This window comes from Procambarus clarkii, chromosome 49 (genome assembly GCF_040958095.1).
Source record: "Procambarus clarkii isolate CNS0578487 chromosome 49, FALCON_Pclarkii_2.0, whole genome shotgun sequence".
NCBI lineage: Eukaryota > Metazoa > Arthropoda > Malacostraca > Decapoda > Cambaridae > Procambarus > Procambarus clarkii.
Window position 1 is genome coordinate 22,011,187 of NC_091198.1, and position 12,699 is coordinate 22,023,885.

A 12,699-nucleotide genomic window follows, 5' to 3' on the forward strand; every position below is an offset into this window, starting at 1 on the left:
TTCTGACCACCAGAGGCGCTAATATTCCCCTACTGTTATCATACTGGCCATATAAAGATTGCTATAATTGTTGTTGCAACAATTAAATACATTCATGTTTTGTATAGTGTGTATACGGACAATTTCAGGAATTTTATGAGCAGCGGATTTAGTGTAAATAATACTTGGGTTTTATTAACAAGCTTAGGTATACACGGCAATGTACTGCTACCCTATTCTATATGAAAGATTACACAGTTTAGATAAAAAACTGGCTATAGGTTCATCTAATACCCCCATCTCACAGGATAGTTAGTCATACATGTAATCAGGGGAGAAAATATACCTGCCTCAATACAGAAAATATATTAAATTTGACAATAATAACTTCATGATTTTCATAAGAGCTGAATCATGGAAATATTAAATTATAAATATTTTTTACCAGTTTCTATAAGATTCATGTCAAATATTATGCGTTTTTACTTTAAATACGATAGTAAGTAATTTATTCCTAATAGTGTCCCACTTTATGTTATTAACTCACACTGTATCGTGAGCCTCACACTGTATCTTGTGTCATATCATGCTCATTATCCGAACAAGATATCAGGATAAAGGGTCCTTATTATCATTATCAGGATAATGGGTCCTTTTCCTGACTCCTTCCCAGTGCTATATAGTCGTAATGGCTCGGCGCTTTCCCCCCTGATAGTTCGCTGCCCATCCCCCCCTCCCTCACCCAATTTAGTACTTAAGAAATGCAACTTCATCAGTATATATTACGGGCTCACCAAAGCCCGTGCTACATGGACACATCGTTCTGAGTAGTTAAATCTAAAACAACAACAACATCAATATAATATGTTCTATCAATTTATAATGTAGTTATTATGTTGAACTCAAATTCCCTTACAATATCTATTATTACATTTATTAGTTAGCTTAAGGACCTGTCCCGCTGTCCGAAATGCTATATATATATTGCTTTTCAAAAAATTAACACTCAATATCCAATGTATGTACTTTCACAATGAGATTTATCTTCTTGAACATAAATAAATAAATAAATAATTATTTATTAACAAGAACTTTATTTTTTAATTTTGTATTAACACATTTAGGTACACCTGCAATTATGCAGCTACCCTGGATTATAAGAATGGGAGTACAGCGCGTCAAAAAACTAAGTTAAAAAAATACAAACAAATAAATAAATAAATAAATAAATAAATAAATAAATAAATAAAATAAATGTGAGAACCGGTAAATCCTAAAATAGGCTATAAACAGGTTTATATTTCTCGCTCTTTTTTTCCTTCCAGTCAGCATTTGATACAAATAATTTCGGCTCAGTTTTTCCTACCAGGAAAAACTAGTTCCTATGAGCTGTGTTAGTGTGTTGGTGACGCCGTGGTGTAGGACTCTCCTTGTTGGGTGCGCTGAGAAACATCTGTAGCCTAGGCTTAATGTGGCCTAGACATTTGAGCCACATAAGGAACATTGTGAAGCTGTACCTTTTGTTTCTTTACTGGTGAACTGTATTCTAGTGTAATGCCGTATTGCTGTACCCTAGTGTGGGTACACCACTACCCTGGTACTAAGGAGCTGTTGTGTGGTGCCGTCGATTAGCTGAACCTTCCTGTGGTACTGTTTATTTGTACCTTATATTGTGGTACTGAAGAGTTGCATACTAGTGTGGTACCGTTTAACTGTACCCTCTTGTGGTACCGTTTAGCTGTACCTTCCTCTCCTTGTCGAGGCCATTACAGAAATAGTGACCCTCACATAAATTCTGGTACTGAAGAGGTACACCTTAGTGTGGTACCATTTTGGTGCACTCACATGTGGTCCTGTTTTTACTGTACCATGGTGTGGTACCAAGGAGCCACGTGGGACTACAGATCCTAGTATGGTACAGAAGAGCGGTACAGTACCTATGTTTCAGAACTACGTCTCATTGAATTATACTGAGAAATTATACCCTGAGTTTTGTAATGAAGACATATCCTAGTGATCACTGAACAACTGTACTATATAAGGTGGAATACCGAGGTACAGCGCGGTACCTTGGTACTGATGAATGGGACTCTAAATGTGGCAACTATATATATTAAAAATTTAATAATTCCGTGTGTCTAGGGGACAGGCAGCCAGCTTATATACATGGAGTACATGTTAGACTTATATCGAGGTCATTTTTGTTGACACAGTTTACATTTGATCAGGTCTACATCAGCAGGTAATGAGAATTCTCAGAGATACTTATAGCCTAGTCTAAGCCGAGCAGTAGGAGTCTGCTGATTTTATTGGATGATCCATAGATGTGCGGCTCTTCTCGCATGATAGATGGAATCACAAGTTTAAATTTCACTTTGCCTCAGATCTATAAGGTTTTCTTGAAGTTCTTGGTGTTATTGTTCTCTGACTGCTTATAGGTAATCGAAGGTTACAATCAACTCCTTTGAAGGCAGATTCTTCAGTTAACTCATCAGGTCTATCACGCATTCAGAGGCCAACATGAGATGGATTCCACATTAGATGAACTCTGTTACCATAGTTAATTATCTCGTTGTATTTATGTCTAGTATCAGACACGAGCATGTTACAAATGTATCTTAAAGAGTTGAATGCTATTAAAGATGATACAGAATCACTTACAATTAATGTTTCAAGTTCGGAGACTTGTACACATTTTAGTGCGATAAGTAATGCAAATAATTCAGTCTGACGATTACAGACATTTCTTTTCTAAGCTTAAAGGAAGCACGCCTGGTATGGGAACTTTTAATAATAATAAATTATTATAAATTCATAGTAAATAGAAATATACGAAATGGAGAATATTATAAAAGGGCAACTGAAATTAAATAAAAATTAGACAAAGTAATAAATATTATAAATAATTACTAATTATAATATATGTCTCTTTATAATAATTCGCAGAAATGGTACTCGTCTTGTGACCGCCCTCTGAAATATCGCAGATTTGCGATATTTACGATATTGTGAAAACTGCAGGGGTGAGGGGCAAATTGTGATATATCGCCCTTTTCACTAATTGGCATATTTTCGGTATAAAAAGTCGTAATTTCAAACTCCAAATATGTGCAATGAGTCAGAATTCGGCTCGAAAATAACGATCATGAGTCACATTTCCAATGTTTCTGGTATTTTGAAAACTGCAGGGGGGGGGGGGGGGGCAAAATGTGACTCATCGCCGTTTTCTGTAAATGGCATATTTTCGGTATAAAAAGTCGTAATTTGAAAATGAAAATAGGTGCAAGGAGTCAGCATTCGGTTCAAAAATCACGCTAAGGAGTCAAATTTCCGACGTTTCATATATTGTGAAAACTGCAGGGGATGTTTGGGCAAAATATGACCCATCGCCGTTTTCAGTAATTGCCATATTTTCTGTATAAAAAGTCATAATTTAAAAATGAAAATAGGTGTAGAGAGTCAGAATTCGGCTTAAAAATCACGCTCAGGGGTCAAATTTCCGACATTTCAGATATTTTGAAAACTGCAGGAGGGTTTGGGCAAAATATGACCCATCGGCGTTTTCAGTAATTGGGATATTTTCGGTATAAGAAGTTGTAATTTGAAAATGAAAATAGGTGCAGAGAATCAGAATTCGGCTCAAAAATCACGCTCAGGGGTCAAATTTCCGACATTTCAGATATTTTGAAAACTGCAGGAGGGTTTGGGCAAAATATGACCCATCGGCGTTTTCAGTAATTGGGATATTTTCAGTATAAAAAGTCGTAATTTCAAAATGAAAATAGGTGCAGAGAGTTAGAATTCGGCTAAAAAATCACGCTCAGGCGTCAAATTTCTGACATTTCAGATATTTTGAAAACTGCAGGGGAAATTTTGGGCCAAATATGACCCATCGCCGTTTTCGGTAATTGGTATTTTTTCGTTATAAAAAGTCGTAATTTGAAAATGAAAATAGGTGCAGAGAGTCAGAATTCGGCTTAAAAATCACGCTCAGGAGTCAAATTTCCGACATTTCATATATTTTGAAAATTGCAGGAGCTTGAGCAAAATATGACCCATCACCGTTTTCAGTAATTTACATACTTTCGGTATAAAAAGTCGTAATTTGAAAATGAAAATAGATGCAGAGTCAGAATTCGGCTCAAAAATCACGCTCAGGAGTCAAATTTCCGACATTTCAGATATTTTAAAAAGTGCAAGGGTGTTTGGGCAAAATATGACTCCTCACCATTTTCAGTAATTGGCATATTTTCGGTATAAAAATTCGAAATTTAAAAATGAAAATAGGTGCGGAGAGTCAGAATTCGGCTCAAAAATCACGCTCAGGAGTCAAATTTCCGACATTTCAGATATTTTGAAAACTGCAGGGGGGTTTGCGCAATATATGACCCATCGCCGTTTTCAGTTATTGGCATATTTTCTTTATAAAAATTCGTAATTTGAAAATGAAAATAGGTGCAGAAAGTCAGAATTCGGCTCAAAAATCACGCTCAGGACTCAAATTTCCGACATTTCAGATATTTTAAAAAGTGCAAGGGTGTTTGGGCAAAATATGACTCCTCACCATTTTCAGTAATTGGCATATTTTCGGTATAAAAATTCGAAATTTAAAAATGAAAATAGGTGCGGAGAGTCAGAATTCGGCTCAAAAATCACGCTCAGGAGTCAAATTTCCGACATTTCAGATATTTTGAAAACTGCAGGGGGGTTTGGGCAAAATATGACCTATCGCCGTTTTCAGTAATTGGCAGATTTTCGGTATAAAAATTCGTAATTTGAGAATGAAAATAGGCGCGGAGAGTCAGAATTCGGCTCAAAAATCACGCTCAGGAGTCAAATTTCCGAAATTTCTGATATTTTGAAAACTGCAGGGGGGTTTGGGCAAAATATGACCCATCTCCGTTTTTAGTAATTGACATATTTTCGGTGTTAAAAGTCGTAATTTGAAAATGAAAATAGATGCGGGGAGTCAGAATTCGGCTCAAAAATCACGTTAAGGTGTCAAATTTCCGACATTTCAGATATTTTGAAAACTGCAGGGTGATTTCGGCAAAATATGACCCATCGCCGTTTTCAGTAATTGGCATATTTGCGTTATTAAAAGTCGCAATTTTGAAAATGAAAATAGGGGCAAAGAGTCAGAATTCGGCTCAAAAATCACCCTCAGTAGTCAAATTTCCGACATTTCAGATGTTTTGAAAACTGCAGGGGGGTTTGTGCAAAATATGACCCATTGCAGTTTTCACCATTAGGCATATATATATATTCGGTATAAAATGTCGTAATTTCAAACTCCAAATATGTGAAAAATATTCATTACTCGTAATGAGTAAATTGCAGAAAAGTTACATTAAAGTTACAAGTAAAATTTAAGTAATTTAAGTAAGGTTGTTGCTTGGAGCTTCTTGGACCCACTTGCCAGCCAGTTGAGCAGCCACAGAGAATAAGGGAGAGCAGATGATGATTGATTGATAAAGATTAAACCACTCCCAAGAGGTGACACGGGCATGAATAGCCCGTAAGGGAGAGCAGAGTCAACGCCTTGCTTGTAAATGCTCCATCCCATGCGCGCGCAGCCGACCCCAGGAAGGGCTGCGGGCGTATTTTCTTTATATAGAAATTTATTCGCTTTCCAAGCAGGTTCATATTCATTTAGCTCATAGCTTAGTTGGTTGACTCCTCTGCATGTCTTGACGGAATATACAAATTACATGTTAAACAGTTTAGTTTAACCTGAACCTTCCTTTTACAAGGAAGAATAAATATTTCAACATAGTTATGATGGCTAAGTATGGATTTTGCTTGCGGCAATACTTATGCTGCACAATCTTTGGCATAATCTGAAAATCTCGATGGCATTGTGTAATTCTCCAGTGAATTACCTTATGTTGGTAAATGTTGTCAATGTAACACAATCCAAAGTTTCAGAAGTATCAGCTGCCCGTCTCACGATGCTTCTTAAGACAGAAGACAGGCGGTGCTGCTGGCCGTCAGTAATAGCGGCAACTCTATGCTTTGGTGTCGTAGTCCTTTGTCAGTATGGCCGTTCCTCTTCAGCTGAGCCTTGGAGTTTCATTCCCGGTACTGGAAGAGTACCGGGAGCCCGGAAAGTGGAGGCACCTGCGGCATTATCTGTGAAATGCTACCGGTACAGAGAACTACGGGCCACCAACACCTGCTGCAGGATGGTTGACTACGCCAAGGACAACGGGAGTAACATCTTGGAGTGCGCTACACGAAGCGGTCCTGGGAACGTCGGAACACAAAGGTTATCTTCGTTAGTCATAATTATTCTCTTGTATCAAAAGTCATTAATTAAGCTGTTCATCTCACATTAGTGCTCAAAAGGTTCATAGATCACTGCGATGCTAAAAGTGCTATTGATTAGACACAAATGGTTATGACATATTGACATGGGGTCGCTAGATTGCCGCAATCGCACTTTAAACATATAGCCATTTTTTAATCATTCATAAACATTTTTTTTAACGAACCAACGCCACTTGGATAGTGTGCCCACTAAGCATTGGTTTTGGCGGACGGATCGAAACGTCGTCACTACCTTTATTTTCAAATGTGTGCATTATATGTCTAATTTTCTGCCCCGTTATTGCGACTTACTGTTTGCATATAAATAGGAACTTACATGGGCTAATAGGCCTTCTGCAGTTTCATGTATTCATATGTTCCTATCATCTCTGCAGGATCCAATTTCATGGAGATTAAGTAAGCATTACATCTCTATGCACATCTTATTATGGAAGAATTAAATATAAGTTAGAAGAGATAGTGGCAGTATATATGTGTCCATGTATCTTGGAGGAAAGGGTAGGGTGCGCGTGTTTATCAATCAGAGGCTATCATGTGTTGACAACCATATTAACACTTCCGCAGGAGTAGCCTATCAGAAGCAAGCAGAGCAAAAGCAGCGGGAACTCCGACCGTTGCAACACTAACAGAAGAAGCACTGCATGTGAAGGCCGAGGGAGCTGGAGGTCAGCACTGGGTGTTCCTGGGAGACTCGCACATAAGGAACGTCTTCGAGATCCTAGTCAAGCGAATTGCTGGTCCCAGGGTCAAGTACCGACTGAATTCCTTTGAGAAGGTGAGTCCTTTACTGGCTGATTATGTTGACCAAACCTCACACTAGAAGGTGAAGGGACGACGACGTTTCGGTCCGTCCTGAATCATTCTCAAGTCGATTGTGGAATCCACTATTCTCACAATACACTTGAGAATGGTCCAGGACGGACCGAAACGTCGTCGTCCCTTCACTTTCTAGTGTGTGGTTTGGTCAACATATGTCAACCACGTTATTGTGACTCCTCGTCTGGCTGCTTATATTTTTTCCAATATTAAATGAATATTAATATTGCAGTCTCCGTGGTGTAGTGGTAAGACACTCGCCTGGCGTTCCGCGAGCGCTATGTCATGGGTTCGTATCCTGGCCGGGGAGGATTTACTGGGCGCAATTCCTTAACTGTAGCCTCTGTTTAACGCAACAGTAAAATGTGTACTTGGATGAAAAAACGATTCTTCGCGGCGGGGATCGTATTCCAGGGACCATAGGATTAAGGACTTGCCCGAAACGCTACGCGTACTAGTGGCTGTACAAGAATGTAACAACTCTTGTATATATCTCAAAAAGAAAAAAAAAAAAAAGAAAAAAAAAAAGAATATAAATAAATTTATCTGTGGCTTGCCAAACGTCCCATTATTTCTAAGGATTTTTCCCGTTGTATTTTGACCTTCATATAGTCTTGGGTAGCTGCATAAGTGCAGACGTATGTAATTATGACCTTAAGTACTTGCGTTTTGACATTTATGGATTCGGCGGGTAAGCCATATCCTGTTGTCTGTCCTTCATTGTCAAATTCAAATTCAAATGTTTAGTCAGGTAAAAGTACATATATAGAAGATGAGTTACAAACATAAAGTTGGATTTATAGATAGAGTTCTTACATATAAAGTCTAAAGCCACTAATACGCACAGCGATTCGGGCAATCGTGGCTTCAAGCTCAATTAGTAAGGGAAGGGAACACTACAGGATAAAGAGCAGTCCCATCTAGCAGGCGAGAAGCCCGGCATTATCCCACATACTAGTGCTTATTCCCATTCCCTAAGGCATACCACGTTATATTTTATTCAGTATCACGGCATCATATATGCAGACCCTTGTTTCACTATGTACCACCAAGCTGGACTGTCCTACCACCCAACTAATTGTTCTTAAAGCCTCATGCCACCTGTCAATAGCCTATTCCTGCACTTGATATTATATATATATTGGTTGGTTTCCTTTGATTTTTCATCGGATTCAATTCTATAGATTATTAATCTTGGTTGGTCATCTAGTTTACATTTAGAAGCCCTTTTTTTTAGGGGGGGACGTGAATTCCGGTTTAGAATTATTTAGGAAATAACCTTTTCAGCCTGCAAATTAACACATCAGAATAACATAATATTTTCATTACTATCATTATTATTATTATTATTATTATTATTATTATTATTATTATTATTATTATTATTATTATTATTATTATTATTATTATTATTATTTATATTATGGTGTCCTAAACTTACAGGATGAGTGGAGGGACGTCGAGTTAATTTTCGAGAAGGGATGGAACATGTACCATGAAACCATAGACGTGGTGCATTTGGACGTGCCCTTGAGACTCACCTTCTACTGGGACATTCACCACGCCCAACTGCCACACCTCCTTCACCAGTGGCTCGGACCCCCACAACGCACGCCTTCTCTTCTCCTTGTTGGTGGTAGGTCGGGTATTGTGGCGTTTTCTCTCTCAGGTTGGGCATGGTCTCTTTTCTCGCTCAGGTTGGGCATGGTCTCCGTTCTCTCAGGTTGGGCGTGGTCTCATTTTCTCTCTCAGGTTGGGCATGGTCTCATTTTCTCTCTCAAGTAGAGCTCCTTTTCTTTCAGACTCAGTATAGTCTTGTTTTCGCTCTCATGTTCATTTTATTTAATTTCTCCCAAAGGACGGAGAAGAGCCTGATGGCTGATTGATTTGATGATTGCCCCCATCGGGTCATTGTAGTAAGGATATAGTTTATTGTGCACACACCCATGAGTTGGTCTGTCTTGTAGATCCTCCCATATGTTCTCCTTGATGATATATGATCACAAACACATAACAAACATAACCCAAACACATGATCATGATTCAGTATCAGAATCATAAAAAGATTAATTGGATTTCTTAAATTTCTAGAACTGTCCTCGTCACAGGATGCATCTGTACAGTAATATTTTGTTGGTAATTAGGAGTAAGGTTAATGATTCTAACATGAATCATCTCAGTATGTCTTATGTTTTTCTTCAATGTCGAGGGAAGTTGAAAAATTAACTCTACAAAGTTAATTTTCACTATTTATGGTCTGACGCGCCTTGGCAAGCATTTCGCGAGGCACTCCTTACATTTTCAAAGACAAGTTTTACATGCAATACCAAGGCTTGGAGTGAGGTGATACAGGACATGATTGAGATGAACACGTAGATGAGTCAATTCAGGGATGGCATATGGGTATTAAGGCTATTGCTTCAACTGTTTCTGTGTTGGATCGGGGTCTTGAAATGGGTATGCTGCCTTCCACAACTTGCAACATGTTGTTGAATTTATTTATATGTTAATTGGTTGTTGATTGCTGGTGCTGACTTTTTTATGTGTAGGGGCTCGCTGATGTCGAGTCTTCTGTTGTCGTTGTATCTGTCGATAATTTCTGTGTTGCTTGTTAAGATTTCTCTGGTGATGGTCTGGTTGTGTGAGGAGATTATATGCTCCTTGATGGAATCCTGTTGCTTGTGCAAAACTGTTGCACAACTACCCTCGATAGTGAAGAAAAAATAAGAAATATTGAGAAGATTCGTGTTAGAATCATTAATCATACCCTTTCGGTCATATTCAACAACAAATGCTTACAAGAAAGACTGCTACCAATATATATATATATATATGTCGTACCTAGTAGCCAGAACGCATTTCTCGGCCTACTATGCAAGGCCCGATTTGCCTAATAGGCAGAGTGATTTTATTTATTTTCCATAAATTGTTTCCAATTGGTTTATTTGAATTATTATTATTATAGTATAGTATACTATGAACATAAATTATTGACTTAGTTATATTAGTTTAGGCTAGGTTAAGATAGGTTAGGTTAGGTTAGGTAGGATTGGTTAGGTTCGGTCATATATCTACGTTAGTTTTAACTCAAAACAAATAAAATGAACTCATACATAATGAACTAGATTGGTCTAGTTTTAATAAAAAAATTTATAAAAAAACTAGATTTTATAAGAAAAAAATTAGAAAAAAATATAAATTCAGGAAAACTTGGGTTATTAGGCAAATTGGGCCTTGCATTGTAGGCCAAGTACGACGTTCTGGCTACTAGGTACAACATATAATAATTTATTAAAATGTATTAAAACTTAAACACAGATTCCGGGACACACTGGATCGTGGAGTCGTGGGACGAGAAAATACTATCGTCGTTGATGTTCCTTGATGAGTACCAACAGCAGCTGAGGAACTTCTCGCGCCAGCTCTCACGCCTCGCGCGCCACACTGCAGTTATCTTTAAGCTACAAGATCACGTCCCGGTATGTTGTAGAGGCTTATGCTGCCTTCCACAACTTGCAACATGCTGTAGAATTTATGTTTACTCCGATATCCTGTGCCGGTTAGTTTGTAGTTGCAATTAAGATCGCATGTTGGTTTGATCTAACTTGATATAGGCGCGATTGAACCATCTTCATGATATAGATGCCTCAGTGTCATAGAGTGTCATTTCACGCAGAGATTTATTTTTTATTTCAGCTTGGCGAATGGTTCCGGCACAATAATGTTGTTACGGACCAGTTTAACAGCCTAGCCAGGGAGTGGTTGTCTGGCAGCGGGGTGCTCGTCTGGGACAGCACCCTCCCACTCGCTAACCAGTATGTACAACAATGTGTCAAACATCACAGACAAACTCCAGATAATACCTGGAAATGTAATGATGTTTACCACGTTGGCTACATTGTAATTGAACAGTACGCTGATATGTTAATGAATTACATTTGTAATAGATTTCTCGGTGTCGGTGATAAATACTGTCTCTCATAGATCTATGGTAGACATGTCATTGTTTGGTTTTTAGGTAGGCCTGAATTAATAATATTTTTTAGGTAGGCCTGAATTAATAATATGTTTTTAGGTAGGCCTGAATTAATAATATGTTTTTAGGTAGGCCTGAATTAATAATATGTTTTTAGGTAGGTCTGAATTAATAATATGTTTTTAGGTAGGCCTGAATTAATAATCTGTTTGTTTTTAGGTAGGCCTGAATTAATAATATGTTTTTAGGTAGGCCTGAATTAATAATCTGTTTAGTTTTTGATTGGCCTAAGTCAATCAGTCGGGTATTTAGGCCTTATGAACATAAATTATATATTATTCATAACACCACATATGTCACACACACACAGTTTCAAAGCGTTATATGACAAAGAGTGTTGGGAAGATGGGACACCACGAGCGTAGCTCTCATCCTGTAACTACACTTAGGTAATTACACATATCTGGAGCGAAGGAACTTTGTGTCACAACACCAACATGGTTTCAGGGATGGCAAGTCATGCCTCAGAGGATTAATTGAATTCTACGATCAGGCAACAAGAATCAGACAAAAAAAGAGAGATTTGGGCAGACTGCATATTTTTGGATTGCCAGAAAGCCTTTGACACAGTGCCACACCAGAGACCAGTGCGAAAGCTGGAGATGCAGGCAGAAGTGAAAGGGAAGGTACTTCGTTGGATAAGGGAGTACCTAAGTAACAGAAGATAGCGAGTCACTGTGAGGGGTGAGGTCTCAGATTGGCGAGACGTCACCAGTGGGGTCCCGCAGGGTTCAGTCCTTGGACCCATACTGTTTCTTATATATGTAAATGACCTTCTAGATGGTATAGAATCATTCCTCTCATTGTTGATGCAAAAATTATGAGGAGGATTAAGACGGAGGAAGACAGTATAAGACTACACGAATGACCTAGACAAACTGAATGAATGGTCCAACAAATGGCTACTAAAGTTCAACCCAAGTAAATGTAAGGTAATGAAACTAGGCAGTGGAAACAGGAGGCCAAACACAGCATACAGAATGGGAGATGAAGTCCTTCATGAAACGGACAGAGAGAAAGATCTAGGAGTTGATATCACACCAAACCTCTCTCCTGAGTATACACACACCACCTATTCGTCTCTATGTTCTAAGTATATCGCTCCCTTTAGGCAGCCTTCTCACTCCTCCAGTGCCAGTCACCACCGTTGTTTAAGATTTAGTTACTGGGAACAAAAGTTCCAAGTAGCACGGGTTATGGTGAACCCGTAGTGGACTTACCTGGCACAGGAGCGCGGTTGTAACTGTGGGGCCTCTTCGTACCTGCCCGGCTATCCGAGCCACCACCACTCTAGGGTACTCTCGTACAAGTGGGCCAGGGCGACCCTAGATGATGAAGATTAAGCCACCCAAAAGGTGGCACGGGCATGAATAGCTCGTAAGTGGTGGCCCTTTTGAGCCATTACCAGTACCAAGAGCTGATACTGGAGATCTGTAGAGGTGCGACTGCACCCTGCGTGACGGGAGATGTCTTCCGTGAGGGCGACCCTAGCCAGGTCTTGACACCAATATCAGGTGTACCTTACTATACCCACCGCT

The 12,699-nt window shown here is 38.8% G+C and overlaps 1 protein-coding gene across 1 annotated transcript; it reads left to right on the plus strand.

Annotated features, from left to right (window-relative positions):
• Positions 1–5,831: 5,831 nt before the first annotated feature.
• On the plus strand, positions 5,832–11,109 carry LOC123763254 (uncharacterized). Its single transcript, XM_045750364.2, has 5 exons — positions 5,832–6,256; positions 6,874–7,084; positions 8,569–8,761; positions 10,444–10,604; positions 10,822–11,109. Exons 1-5 carry the CDS (start codon positions 5,832–5,834, stop codon positions 11,107–11,109), a joined length of 1,278 nt encoding a protein of 425 aa, XP_045606320.2.
• The last annotated feature ends 1,590 nt before the right edge of the window (positions 11,110–12,699 follow it).